The sequence below is a fragment of the Antechinus flavipes genome, chromosome 4 (genome assembly GCF_016432865.1).
Source record: "Antechinus flavipes isolate AdamAnt ecotype Samford, QLD, Australia chromosome 4, AdamAnt_v2, whole genome shotgun sequence".
Lineage (NCBI taxonomy): Eukaryota > Metazoa > Chordata > Mammalia > Dasyuromorphia > Dasyuridae > Antechinus > Antechinus flavipes.
In genome coordinates this window covers 181,761,284-181,775,352 of record NC_067401.1, presented here as the reverse complement: position 1 = coordinate 181,775,352, position 14,069 = coordinate 181,761,284, and the positions used below count along the sequence as shown (strand labels likewise).

The 14,069-nt window shown below is 35.6% G+C and overlaps 1 protein-coding gene across 1 annotated transcript in view; it reads left to right on the top strand.

The window, feature by feature from the left end:
- Window positions 1–6,982, top strand: part of LOC127560821 (histone H3-like) — a 35,177-nt gene extending 28,195 nt beyond the window's left edge. The window contains exon 2 of the mRNA XM_051995698.1: window positions 6,545–6,982. Within this exon, the coding sequence (XP_051851658.1) occupies window positions 6,545–6,875 (331 nt within the window). The 3' untranslated portion in view covers window positions 6,876–6,982. The remainder of the gene's footprint in view (window positions 1–6,544) is intronic.
- The last annotated feature ends 7,087 nt before the right edge of the window (window positions 6,983–14,069 follow it).

Here is a 14,069-nt window from a genome sequence, read left to right as displayed (position 1 = left end):
TTTTCTGCAGTTATGGCTTGTTTGTTCTCCTAGTATCCTTGCCTCCCTTATGTGCCTGTTTCCCCTAAAGTTAGCAGCTTTTAGGATAAAATTGTATATTCAAGTTTTGTATTCTGTTTGCAAATCCTAGTTAGCTAAAACTCTATATAAGCTCTCTGCCTCTGTTTATCTGCACTGAATGCTTTGGATTATAGTTCCATTCAGTCAGCTAGTTTACACTCTCCACATTAAAATTAAAAACCCAATCTCTACTTGCCTCAGTTTCTCTGGTATTATAGATATAAGTAAGAAGAGCCTGGTTTTGTTTTCTTAATTGTCACACAATTAGAAGTCCTAAAATAAAAACTACAATAAGAATATATTTCTGTATAATAAAGCAGAAAATTCACCAGCCAAAGGGGAAGCTCACTGAAAAATCATTTGCTGGAATAAATTTTGATGCAAACTAATACCAATATAGTATCATAAGAATTTTGGATTGCTACTTTTAATTGTTTCTACTACAGAAATAAAAATAACAATTACCACAGTTTACTAATATGAGTACTCAAACAAGTTATTAATTCTTGAATAAACAAGACATTAACTCTTGAATATAAGTGATGGTGATAAACATTTTGTATTATTTTAAGTTTGCAAAGCATTTCATAAACATTATTTTATTTTCCATAACAGGCAGGTCCTCTTATTATGCCTATTATTATTGATGAGGAAATTTAAACAGACAAAAGTTTAGTGACTTGCTCAGGGTCACACAGCTAATTAGTGTCTGAAATTGGTTTTTATTAGGTTATTAACATCCAGGAACTAAAACATCAATGGATTCTCTTCATTTTGGCGTGCTCCTATAATAAAAATTGGGAACAATTCCACGAGTCCCTTATGAAATCCTAAGTAGGATTTAAATTAGGCTAAACTTGGTTCTGTCTATGTCGTGTCTGGCTATATGCTTTAAGGTTTTTCTCTGTATCTTGGACATTTTAGTAGCTCTGGGTCAACACATTTCTTCCAGTTTCTATCAAAGAGAAAAACAAAATGATCTATATTAGTTCCTCTTGTTTTTTAGGAGAACATGCTTTTATTAGTTACCTATATTTGTGTTAATGTCATAAAAGATTTCTTGAAAGATGCGACAATAGAAATGACTTTGTGCAGCAGTCCCGCAAAGGTGTTTCCAATGTCAAGGAAGATGTCTAGCACAGAATCTAAATGGAAGAGCAATTTTCTAGTAGATGATGAGGTCTTATAGATATTTGGGTTTGCAGATGATATGGTGCTGATTGCATTATAATATAATACTAAATAATCTCCTTAATGAGTTCCAAAACCATTCAAAAAAGTTTTGTTGGATAATCTGAATAGTAAAAATTAAGTGGATGAATAATCTCTCTTGATCATAAAACAATATCTTGTAATTGGATGTTTCATCAGAAAATATATTCCATGTAGAAATAACAGGGAAGCAATGAGCTTAGTTCAGAATTGAACTAGAGAAAGAGAAAACAATAATAGAAATTTGGGATCTTCAGGTACCTGTTCCCTAAAGTCCCCAGTCTTTTCAGATAATGCTTATGTAGCTGTCAATTACAAAGCATCTAATTTATGGATTTAACATTGTATATAGTACCAAGGTCAATGAAGAAATATGATGGATATAGTAAATAGGCTAAACATATTATGAATGATGATTTGAATGAAATATTTGTAATAAAAATATCTAGATGATGTATGTATATTTGAAAAAGAAGGTATTTGAGTCTATCATTTAGCTAGAAGGAGAATTGGATGACAGATGAACGAATGTTATAGTGAGTCTGTATCTCAGTTGAAACTAAATGTTTTTTTGAAGCAGATTCTTTTCCTATAACTTCTCTCACAATCCATTATCTTACCATCTTCTCTATAGAGGACTTCACCAAATATTTTACTGAGAAAAGAGAAACCATTTGCTGAGGTTCTCTGTCCTTTTATCCTTTCCTAAAAATTCTTTAAGATTTCCTGTATTCTATATAAAGAACTGACTCAAATTTATAAGAAATCAAGGCATTCTCCAATTGATAAATGGTCAAAGGATATGAACAGACAATTTTCAGAGGATGAAATTGAAACTATTACCACTCATATGAAAGAGTGTTCCAAATCATTATTGATCAGAGAAATGCAAATTAAGACAACTCTGAGATACCACTACACACCTGTCAGATTGGCTAAGATGACAGGAAAAAATAATGATGAATGTTGGAGGGGATGCGGGAAAACTGGGACACTAATGCATTGTTGGTGGAGTTGTGAACGAATCCAACCATTCTGGAGAGCAATCTGGAATTATGCCCAAAAAATTATCAAATTGTGCATACCCTTTGATCCAGCAGTGTTTCTACTGGGCTTATATCCCAAAGAAATACTAAAGAAGGGAAAGGGACCTGTATGTGCCAAAATGTTTGTAGCAGCCCTGTTTGTAGTGGCTAGAAACTGGAAAATGAATGGATGCCCATCAATTGGAGAATGGCTGGGTAAATTCTGGTATATGAATGTTATGGAATATTATTGTTCTGTAAGAAATGACCAGCAGGATGAATACAGAGAGGACTGGCGAGACTTACATGAACTGATGCTAAGTGAAATGAGCAGAACCAGGAGATCATTATACACTTCGACAACGATATTGTATGAGGATATATTTTGATGGAAGTGGATTTTTTTGACAAAGAGACCTGAGTTTCAATTGATAAATTCTGGAATTAATTGTTCATGGCTGAGAGAACTGTTCGGTTCTGCAAACATGTATTGTATCTAGGATATACTGCAACATATCCAACATATAAAGGACTGCTTGCCATCTAGGGGAGGGGGTGGAGGGAGGGAGGGAAAAAAAAATCGGAACAGAAACGAGTGTCAATATGAAGTAATTATTAAATAAAAATTAAAAAAAAAAAAAAGATTTCCTGTATTCTCTAGTTCTTTACACCTATTTTTCTGAGGTAGAAATTGCTTTGCCTCACTAAGGCCAATTCTTATATTTGTACTTGAAAGCATTCCTTCTAGTTTCTTACTATTACCACAATAATTAACCCCTTCTCTTGTCTCATTTCCTGATGTCTATAAAACATCTGGATTTCCCCCTTTTTTAAAAATCTTCACTTTTTAAGTTATTATCATCCACTTTCACAGCCAAACTCTAGAAAAAGGTCCATTGGTATCCTTTGGTATACTTTCTCTTCCTGGCTAGTTAGTCTAGCTTCTTTCTCAGTTTCAACTAAAACTATTCTCTCCAAAATGAACAATCTCTTCATTATTCAGGTAAGTGGTCTTTCTCAATCCTTGTAGTGATCAACTGCTAGCTATCATTTGACACTATCACTCTTTCCTATTGGATTTTCTCTCCTCTCTGGGTTTTTATCAATACATTTTCACTTAATTCTCCTTTAGCTGTGACTCCTCGCTCTCAGTTTCCTTTGCTTAGTCATCATTTGTACCATATTCCCAAACTGTGACTGTACCCTATGGCTCTGTGCTTGGCACTCTTATGGTGATCTTATCAACTCCTATGAATTCAATTATCATCTCTATGCAGATTCCCATATAAATTTATCCAGGTTTAGTTTTTCACCTAAGCTATAGTCCCATATTGGATATTTCAATCTGAGAGTCCTATACAGTTTTCAAATTCAACAAGTTCCAAAAAGAATTCTTTTTCTCTTACAGCCATGCATCCTTTTTCCTGAACTCTTTTTTTTTTTTTTTTTTTTTTTTTTGTACAGGGCACCACAACCTTTTAGCCACCCACAGTTTTAGCCACCCAAATTGAAAACATAAAAATCAATCTTAATTTATTATTCTCCCTTACCATCTTATTAGTTGCTCTTTCCTGAAGATATTATCCCACAACATTTCTTTTCTTCTTTATTCACATTACTACAAGCTAAGTATAGATTTTTATCATTCTTTGTTTGATTATTGCAACATATAACTGATTGTTCATTCTGCTTTCAATCTTTCTCACCTTCAATTGATCTTCTGCACAACTGCCAAAGTGATATGCCCAAAGTGTAGGTCTGTCACTCAGAATAACCTCCATTAGTTCCTTCCATTGCATTTCAAACAGGGATTCTTAATTAGGATCCATGAACTTTAATAAATATATGTATGTTATACATATTCATTACTAAGTATATTTCAATATACTTGGTTTCCTTTGTAATGCTATGTACTTTAGAAGCAGCTGGTGGTGCAGTAGATAGAGCACTGGGCTTTAAATCAGGATCACCTGAGTTAAAATCCAGCTTCCCAGATTTATGATTTGTATGACCTTGGGCTAATTACAAAACCTTTAATTCAGTTGTCTCAACTGTAAAATGGGATAATAATAATGCCTACTTAGAAAGGTTGTTATGAGGATCAAATGAAATAATAATTATAAAAGCACTTAACACATAAATTGTTTTTTTTGTTAATGCTTATTCCTCTTCTCCTAATTTATGTATTTAAAAATATTCTGAGAAAAGGTTCATGATTTTTAAGATACTATCAAAGGGATCTATTGTTGTACCATAGTTCTCTTTTATTGTTCTGACTCAGTTTCCCTAATTTTCCTGACTCAGTTTCCCTAAATTGTTCTGCCTCAGTTTCTCTAGTTGGTCCTGCCTCAGTTTCCTTAATTGTTCTGCCTCAATCTCCTTAGTTGCAAACCCCTCTCCCCCCACTTCATTAAGACTGGTATAATTCAGAGGTTATAAATTGCCAATGTGTAAACTCAAAAAGGGGGAGTCCAGATTTTCTGTCTCTAGCCAGACACTTTCTTAACTCCCAGTTTGTTAGAATTCATGGTCCTTATGAACCACTACATAGAATTCCCAATCCCTCTATTTTTGTCCTGATTTTTTTTTTTTTTGATTTTTGATTTCCTTCACAAGCTAATTGTATACTATTTCAAAATCCAGTTCTTTTTATACAGCAAAATAACTGTTTGGACATGTATATTATACTAATATTGTATTTAATTTATATTTTAACATATTTAACGTGTATTGGTCAACCTGCCATCTGGAGGATGGGGTGAGGGAAGAAGGGGAAAAATTGGAACAGAAGGTTTGGCAATTGTCAATGTTGTAAAATTACCCATGCATATAACTTGTAAATAAAAAGCTATAATAAAAAATAATAATTAAAAAAAAAGAATTTCTGGTCCTACACCCTAACTTGTCAGAACCATTTTTCCTGTCTGGAGATTCCTGCTTACCAGAGTGTGGACTCCACCCCTCTGCCTTTGTTTAGATACTGTGTATAAATATGTCATTGGATTCTTGGAGATGGTAATCTCATTCAGCCCTGGGACCAAACTATGGATCCATTTGATCCAAGTAATTTGGTCCCTTTCAAATGAAATATTAAAAACTCTAATCTCTATCTTGCCTCAGTTTTTCCGGCATTACATTATGACATGAAAAAGATTAAGAACTCATGTTCTAAGATCAAATAGTGTTCTCTTTGTCATTTAGAGCCTTTCACAATCTGACTCCAAACTATTTATCCAGGTTTATATTTTACATCCTTTCATTTCCGTCAAACCGGCCTTGCTGTTCAAGTGTGAGAATCCACCCCGCTGTCTGTAGAGTTCTGTAGCTTTCCTTCAAGCCAGCTCTCCAAATATTTTTGTATATAATTATAAGTGTACATGTTGTCTCTCACTACAAAATGTAAATTCCTTTATCACGTGGACTATTTAGTTTTTGCTTTTATGTCTCCAGAGCCTACTGGATGGTTATATAAGTTACCACTTAAAATGCTTGATTGTTTTGATCAATTAACAGTGGAAAATATCTTTCAGCTAAATTGCATAAGTTTATTTTAAAATTTGTTTTCAAGCAAATTTGGTAAACATTCACTGAATACTATGGGAAGAAAAGCATGGTACTGGGAGATGGACAAAAATTTTACATAATTTACATACAATGAAATTCCTGCCTGAATGGACTTTGCAACTTTGTACATTTTCTAATCCTTCTATCAATTCCTCCTTTGCTGTAAAAAACACAGGTAAAATCAAATGACCATTAAACTGCTCTTCACAGTATAAACCTATATAAGTTAATATTATGCATTGTTTTTCATACGCATCATTTAAATTACTTAGTTGTTTTGTCTACAGTCACAATCCGCATATTGGAAAGTCTGAAAAACAAGATATTATTTTCATTTCATTGGAAGTGGTCTAATAAATATTCAGCGTTTCTCTAAGTTAAGCAAAAATGAGGATTAGAATATAGTACCAATCAAGACCTTTTTCCGGCAAAAACCATTTTAAAGGGGAAAATACGAGCTGCGGTAGTGGAATTCTATTGCTTATTTTTTCCTATACTTTTTCTAGGACGACTAATAATAGTAAAAGGGGCGGAGACGGCAGGCAGTAGGTTTCCAATGCCCTCTTCTTCCCTCCTCTTCCCCGCTATCCCACCTCTGCGAACTCACTTTCAGTTTTCTATTAGGTCCGCACTATATTATATAAAGCCTTCTTGCTGGTGTTCGCTTCTTTTATTTCCTTTGTCTTTGTGTTCTCTTTCGCCATGTCTGGGCGCGGTAAAGGAGGCAAAGGTTTGGGTAAAGGGGGTGCCAAACGGCATAGGAAGGTGTTGCGGGATAACATCCAAGGCATTACTAAGCCTGCCATCCGTCGTCTTGCTCGGCGTGGCGGCGTCAAGCGGATCTCAGGCCTGATCTATGAGGAAACCCGCGGGGTACTCAAGGTATTCTTGGAGAATGTTATCCGGGATGCCGTGACTTACACTGAGCACGCTAAGAGAAAGACTGTGACTGCTATGGACGTGGTGTATGCGCTCAAACGACAGGGCCGCACTCTATATGGTTTCGGTGGTTGAGTTTAAGGATTTCTTTAAAAAAAATAAATAACTGCCTCTTTTCCTTCCTTCGCCTTCCTCCAATCTTTCCTAAGGCTCTTTTCAGGGCCATCACCTTTTCCTTTAAAGAGTTGTTTTACTAAGGTTCTGAATTTGGTAGATCATGCTCCCTGGGCATTTTACAGTCTAGATTTATTTCTAATTTAGAAATTCTCAGTGTTATAAAGACAGGAAATAGATGTTGTGTTTTAACTTTTTGTAGACGAATTTCAAACTATATGGAAAAGTTCTTGTGAGGATTCCTGCCAAGTGTTTTAAGTGACAAAGCCAGTTTTAACGTTGTGGAAAGCGTGGAAGTAGGATATAGGATTGGTAACTAAGATTCGGACAGCAAAATTCACTCAAGTGAATTATACTTGCCTTTTCTATTAGACTCAAAGGAAGCAGTTACTAGAACTAATGGTGGATTCCAGCTCCCATTTGTTAAAAGAGGAGAAAGCAAAAGAAAAAGGAAAGGATGTGTTTACTCACTGAAGAACATTGGATCATTGTCTAGCCCATTTCAATCCTTGACCCGAGTGGTTCAGGAAGAAATCCAATATTTTGGAAAAGATTGTGTCTCGCCCTATTGAAGTAAAACATTAACACATTTATTTGGGGAGATGGCTTTTCCTAATTTGAGATTGTTTTGTCCAAGGTCTTTGGTAGGATTGAGACCAGAGAAAGGGTATCAGGCATTTCATTAACATAGAAATGACTTGTTTTACACTTCAAAGTTTACAGAATTTTATGTTCATTATCTTTTTTGGGTCCCCATACCAACCATGAAAGGTAAATGCTATTTACTCTTAGTTTACTAAATGAGAACAGCCTAAAAGAATGACTTGCTGAGATTTGAATTCTGGCCTTCCTGACTCCCAAGTCTTAACACTGTACTGTTGACTCCTGACTACCTCTTTAGATTGATTTTAAATTAATATAAATTATTTCTGGGGAAACTTGTACTTGGAACAAAGTACAGAGTAAAATTTTAAAAGTGACAAAATAGGGGAAGAGAATAAGCATTTATATAGTTTGTAACTTCTGTTTGCTTGTGTCATCAGCTGTAAAATGGGGATAATAGTATCTAGTTCTCAGGATTATTGTTAGGGTAAAATGAAATAATAACTATAAAGCACTTGTGCCTGGTACATAGTATGTACTACATATATTTTACCACTACCACCTCCATTGCTACTAATAATACATTCCAGGAGATTTACCAATACTCTTTTGAGACCCCAAAACAAACTGGTTGTTTCACTGTGTTTTGGGTAGTAGGACTTAAGAAGGAAAGGCTATTTACCATGCATTACTGTAGGATAATGAAAACTCGATCGGCATGGGATCCCAACAGGTTGAAGTCCAGCCTAGTGACAAAAGGCTCACATTTGAAAGGAACATGCATAGTATTAAGACAAAATACTATTTAACTATGGTCTAGGTCTGATTATGGATGGTTCAATAGTTCATGCTCAGAACTGAAATTTATTCACATACTTTAAAGACCCTCCAACAGTTAAAAAGAAGTATTCATTATCAATCTCATATTGGTTCCATTTTCCATATAGGAATCCCCATATCATCTCTATATGGGAATGTATCTATCAGAGTATGTTGGATCACTATTCTGAGACATCTGTCCACTGGAATGGCATTAAATTCTCATGAGTATGGTCCTTAGGCCCTATCTGCCAATAATGCTCTTATTTGAATCCCCTGAGTCATTCCAGTTGTAGTTTCTCTGCTTTTTAAATGAAAATAAACCCAGCCCGTAATGGTCAGGATAGCTTTCTGGAAGTCCTCTGGAAGGGCCTCAGCAGGATAGACACCACAAGAATGGACAAGAATAAGAGTCCAGAGTCTTTATTATCTCTTACACAGTCTGTGTCTGTCATAGTCTGACTCAGTCTCAGTCTGCCCCAGTCTCCTCCAGCAGATGCCAGTCTCAACCAGTCTCCCTCTGAGTCTGACTTTGTCCCCTAGTTTAAATACCCTATTGCAATTACATCATTACAGTATACTAAGTATGTGTGAACTAGAGAACCATTACACTACCATACTAAGTACGAAGTATATATGTGAATTAGAGAACCATTATTTCATCAATTCCATTGAGTTAACACCTTTTTTCAAGTATACTTCTCAAGAGTTCTTTATCTCTACACAGCCTATGGTGATATATACCCTATTAGCTGGTATTCTACCATATCTTTTCCTAGGGAAACAATTTAGGGACCAAGATAAGGAGCAAGATTAATTGATACTGGATTAAAGTTTATTGACAAATTTCATACAGTGGAAAATTAGGCCTTCATACAAACTCAAAGTGAATTATAACTGCTTTTTCTATCAGACTCAAAAGAGGAAACAGTTATTAGTACCAATGGTGGATTCCAGCTGCCAGTAATTTAAAGAGAAGGAAGGCAAAGAAAAGGACACACACAACACATATATACAAACACACATATGCATGTGTAGACAAGTGCAAGTGCATGCAAGTATAAGCACATACACACACAATTTCTCTCTTTGTCCACATTCAAAATTTATGGTAGTGAATGATGAGGAATAATAACAAAAGTATGCCTCTAGGTCTTCTATTTTGGATTGCTTTATATATTGCGGAGGTCCACTGAAAGAATTTTCAGTAATTTGGTTTCAAGGTTGTTAAGGACCATGCCTAAGTGTGAAGGGGGCAGATCTGTTCTCCAAAAGTCCCCACAGCTATGAATCATAATAACCCTGAAGGAATTGCAAATCAGTCTTTATTGACACAGATGTTGCTTATGGATTGGGAATGAAACAAGTTGGTGGTATCAAGAGGGAAGGGGAGAGAGGTCAGAGAATGCAACTGCCTCTCAGTCTCCTTGTATCCTTGTTATCATCCTCTCACATGAAGGGATCCGTTCTGCTGGTCTGATCTGGATCCCCAGAAACCACTGGCAGGTGGCTCCCATAACATCCAGCAGCCACTAGCAGGTTGCTCCTGTAACACAGGATAGCTTGGTTTCTCATCTGAGTGAGAAAAGTTAACTTTCAATTTATCCTGATGCTCTGCTTCAGTTTCCCTGAATTGTTCTGCCTCACTCTCCCTGGTGGCCATCCTCCTTCCTAGCCATTAGGACTGAGATAATTAGGACTGGGATCCCTAACCACTAGCATTCCAAAGAGTCATAAAAATGTATATGGCTTACCTCAGATACCTAGATGGGACCCTCTGGACCAGACTTAATGGCTACAAGCTTCTTCCCATTTTATCAGAATTTATGATCCTTACTTAATCCCCAACCTGTCAGAACTAAATTTATGGTCCTTTCCTGGAAATTCCCACTCATCAGTGCTCTACCCACCTTTGCCTTTTTTTCCCTGATCAGTGGAGCCCTATAAGAATTTCTGATGTGGGGAATAAAGATAAGGAGAAGAACTTACAGGAATGTATGAATTCTTTTTCTGTATTTTATTATTTCTGTGTTTCCTCTGTGACCTGTATAATATGTGCAGGCTCATATTTACTTGAGCCTTGGCCAGCTAGAACATATTTACTTAACCTGAACTGATAACATTTATTGGTATTTGACATTTATCGATATTTAGTCTATTGGCTTGATTAAGCCTGAAGACCTGACTTTCTGTGTCCTAGAAATCAGGAGATTTCAGGGAAACAGAAATCTTCCATTCCAATCTCCCCAAATAGCAACAACCAATTAGATGCCTCCCCCTCTCTTCTCAATGCTCTCTTACTTGTGATGTAATTTCTTGTATAAAAGCTATGTATCTTTACTACTTCTTTAGCCCTCCTAATCCAAGCTTTCTCTTTCTTATCTCCTGATGGGATGGTTCATCCTCCGGAGGTTTTTAATAAACAACTTTTCTGCCTTCTACTGAGTGATCTCTGAATAGTCATTTTGGGTAAAGGTCTTAGACAACATCTCTCACACTGGGATCCCTCCCTTGGGGATTGCATGCTTTGAGAAAATAGTCCCATCCTCCTGGCTGGAGTCAACATGAATCCTGTTTTGCCCCCAGTCCAAATTCTCCCTCTAATAAAATATTAAAAACCTCTAATCTCTACAGCCTTACACCCAATGAATCTTGCTGTAGTTGAAAACTGCTCTCGTTGTGGGACTCTGGAATAAGCCAGAAGGCTAGCCTCCTCAAACAAAGAATCCAGACCTCAGTCACCCCAAGGCTCCAGACAGAGACTTGAAGATCTCTAATCTCTAATTCTGTTTTCAGATCTCAGATTTCATGGGGAGCCTTCAAAACTTAATGCCAGAGAAACTGAGTTAAGGCTACTTTATCTTGTGTCCTGAATATGTTGAGACTCAGTTTTGACTTTATATTATGGTATAATCATGTCCCTGTTTTTTCCTCCTGTGGCTGATTTCTATGATCAGAGAAAATAGTCTAGAAACCATTAATGCAATTCAATTTCCAATCTGATTATATGTAATCATGATATTCTAAATACTTATCTTACATCTGTAGATATTCAGGTCTTTAAAGAGTTCTAATAATGGGAAGACAATTATCACAGTGGTCTGTGAGACCTAACTGCTATTTTGTTTATTGGGACTGCAGCTGACAACTGTCCTGTGAGGCAAGCATATTTCCTTACATGGGAAGCTGCTGACCAGTCTATATACTGGTCTCTCCACATTTTGTAGCAGTCCCTGTGAATCAGTATGTCTGTCTAAGACTGTTCTAACTTTTGTTAGATTTTTGTTGTTGTTGTTGCTCTAGATTTTGGACAAATTACAGCTATATTGACCTGCTTCTGGACCTGGATCAGCCCATTGGTGATGTCTGCTTTTTAATAAGCTGTTCATATTTACCATAGCTTTCCTTCAAAGGAGCAAGTGTCTTTTAATTTCATGGCTTTAATCACTGTTTGCAATGAAGTTGGAGCCCAAGAATAATTTCTTCTCTATTTGCCAGGAAGTGATGGGATGAGTTGCCAGGAGTTTAGGATTTTGTTTTGGTTATTTTTAGATGATAAGCTTAGAGCCAGTTTATTCATTCTTCTCCTTCATCCTTATCTAGAGTCTTCTTAATTCTTTACTTTTTACCATCTGAGAGGTATTATGAACATACTGAGATTGTTAATATTCTCCTAGCAAACTTAATTCCAGCTTTTGATTTGTCCAGCTTGGCATTTTGTGTGACAATTCATATAAATTAAATAAAGTAGGCAACAATATTTAGTCTTTTTCAGTCTTTAAACCATCGATTATTCCATGTTCAGTTCTGTTATTTCTTGGCCCACATATAGGTTCCTCAGGAGACAAGAAAAATGGGATCTGATTCTCCAATCTTTTTGAGGACTTGTCACATTTCGTTGTGATCCACACAAAGGCTTTAATGTAGTCAATGAAGCAGAAGTTGTTTTTTCTCTGGAGCACCTATGCTTTCTCCACAATATAGCAAATGTTGGCCATTTGGACTCCCTGTCCTCTGCTCTTCAAAAATCAGCCTGCTCTCTTGATAATTCTTGTTTCACACATTGCTGAAGCCTAGCTTGCAGCATGATCTTTTTGGCATGTGAAATGAACCCAATTGTTCGTTAATTTGAACATTCCTAGCAATTGCCCTTCTGTAGGACTGGGATGTAAGCTGATCTTTTGTAATCCAGGAGATACTATTGTGTTTTCCAAATTTGCTGGTATACTAATTGAGTGAAGTACTTTAACAGCATCTTTTTTTTTTAGAATTTTAAATAATTCAGCTAAAATATCATCATTTTCCCTAGTCTATTGTTAGCAATGCTTTCTAGGGTCCATTTGAATTCATTATCCCAGTATTTTGGCTTGTCTAATTTTGTGCATTCTTTAAACTCTTCTGCTTCTGTTAAATCCCTACCATTTTTGTCTTTTCCTATGCTTATTTTTGCATAAAATTTTCCTTTGATAGCTCTAATTTTATTGAAGAGATTTTTTGTCTTTCCCACTCTATTGCTTTCTTCTATTTCTTTGCATTATTCATTTAAGAAAACCATCTTATTTCTTCTTACTAGCTTCTGGAGAATTCTGAATTTAGTTGGGTATATCTTTTCTCTTTCTTTATTCCTTTTCCTTCTTTCCCCAGCTATTTCTAAAACCTCATCAGACAGCCATTTTATTTTCTTGCTCTTTTTCTTTAGAATTTTTGTTGATGTCTTCTGTATAATATTTCAAACTTCTGTCCACAGGTCTTCAGATACTCTATCTACTAGATTTAATCCTTAAATCTATTCTTCACCTCCACTTTATATTCATAAGGGATGTTATTTAGGTCATACCTATACAATCTGATGGTTTTCCCTATGTGCTTCAGTTTAAGTCTGAATTTTGCAATAAGTTCACTATCTGAGCCACGATCAGTTCCAGGTCTGGATTGACTCTATAGAGCTTTTCCACTTTTGGCTGCAAAGTATGTAAGCTATCACATTTCTATATTGACCATTTTTTGTTTATTGTTCATGTAGAGAATGGCCTTTTGGGTTGTTGAAAAAAGACTTATGAGTTATCTTGACAACATCCTATTCTTTGCCTTACTCAGATTTTGTAGTCGCAAGTCAAATTTGCTTATCATAATTATCTTTTGATTCTCTATTTTAGTATTTTAACCCACTATGATGAATGTGGTATCTTGTAAAATGTTATTTCTAAAAGATTTTGCAGGTCTTCATATAACTGATCAACTTGGGCATTTTTGACACCAGTAATTGGAGTATGGACTTGTATTACTGTGGTGATAAATGGTTAGCCTTGGATTTGAATGAGTATTATTCTGTCATTTTTGAGATTATATCCCTGTATTGCTTTTATTATCCTTTTATTGACTATTCCATTTCTTCCAAAAGATTTTTGTCCCCAGTAGTATAGAAATCATCTGAATTAATTCACCCATTTCTGACTATTTAAATTTACAGATACCTACCCAATGTCCATATTTAATCTTATCTTGGTTTATAGAGCTTACATTACAGGTTCCTATACAAAATTTGATGTGCCACAGTTCTCTTTTAATGTCCTGACCCAGTTTCCCTAATTATCCTATTTAGTTACTCTCCCTCAGGTTTACCTTTCCCTCTTAATGTTAGGATAAAGGTCTTATATCTTAGACCTTAGGCTATAATCATTCCCTCTTAATGTTTGATGGGATAAGGGTCTTTATCCATTTTAGATGTCACTA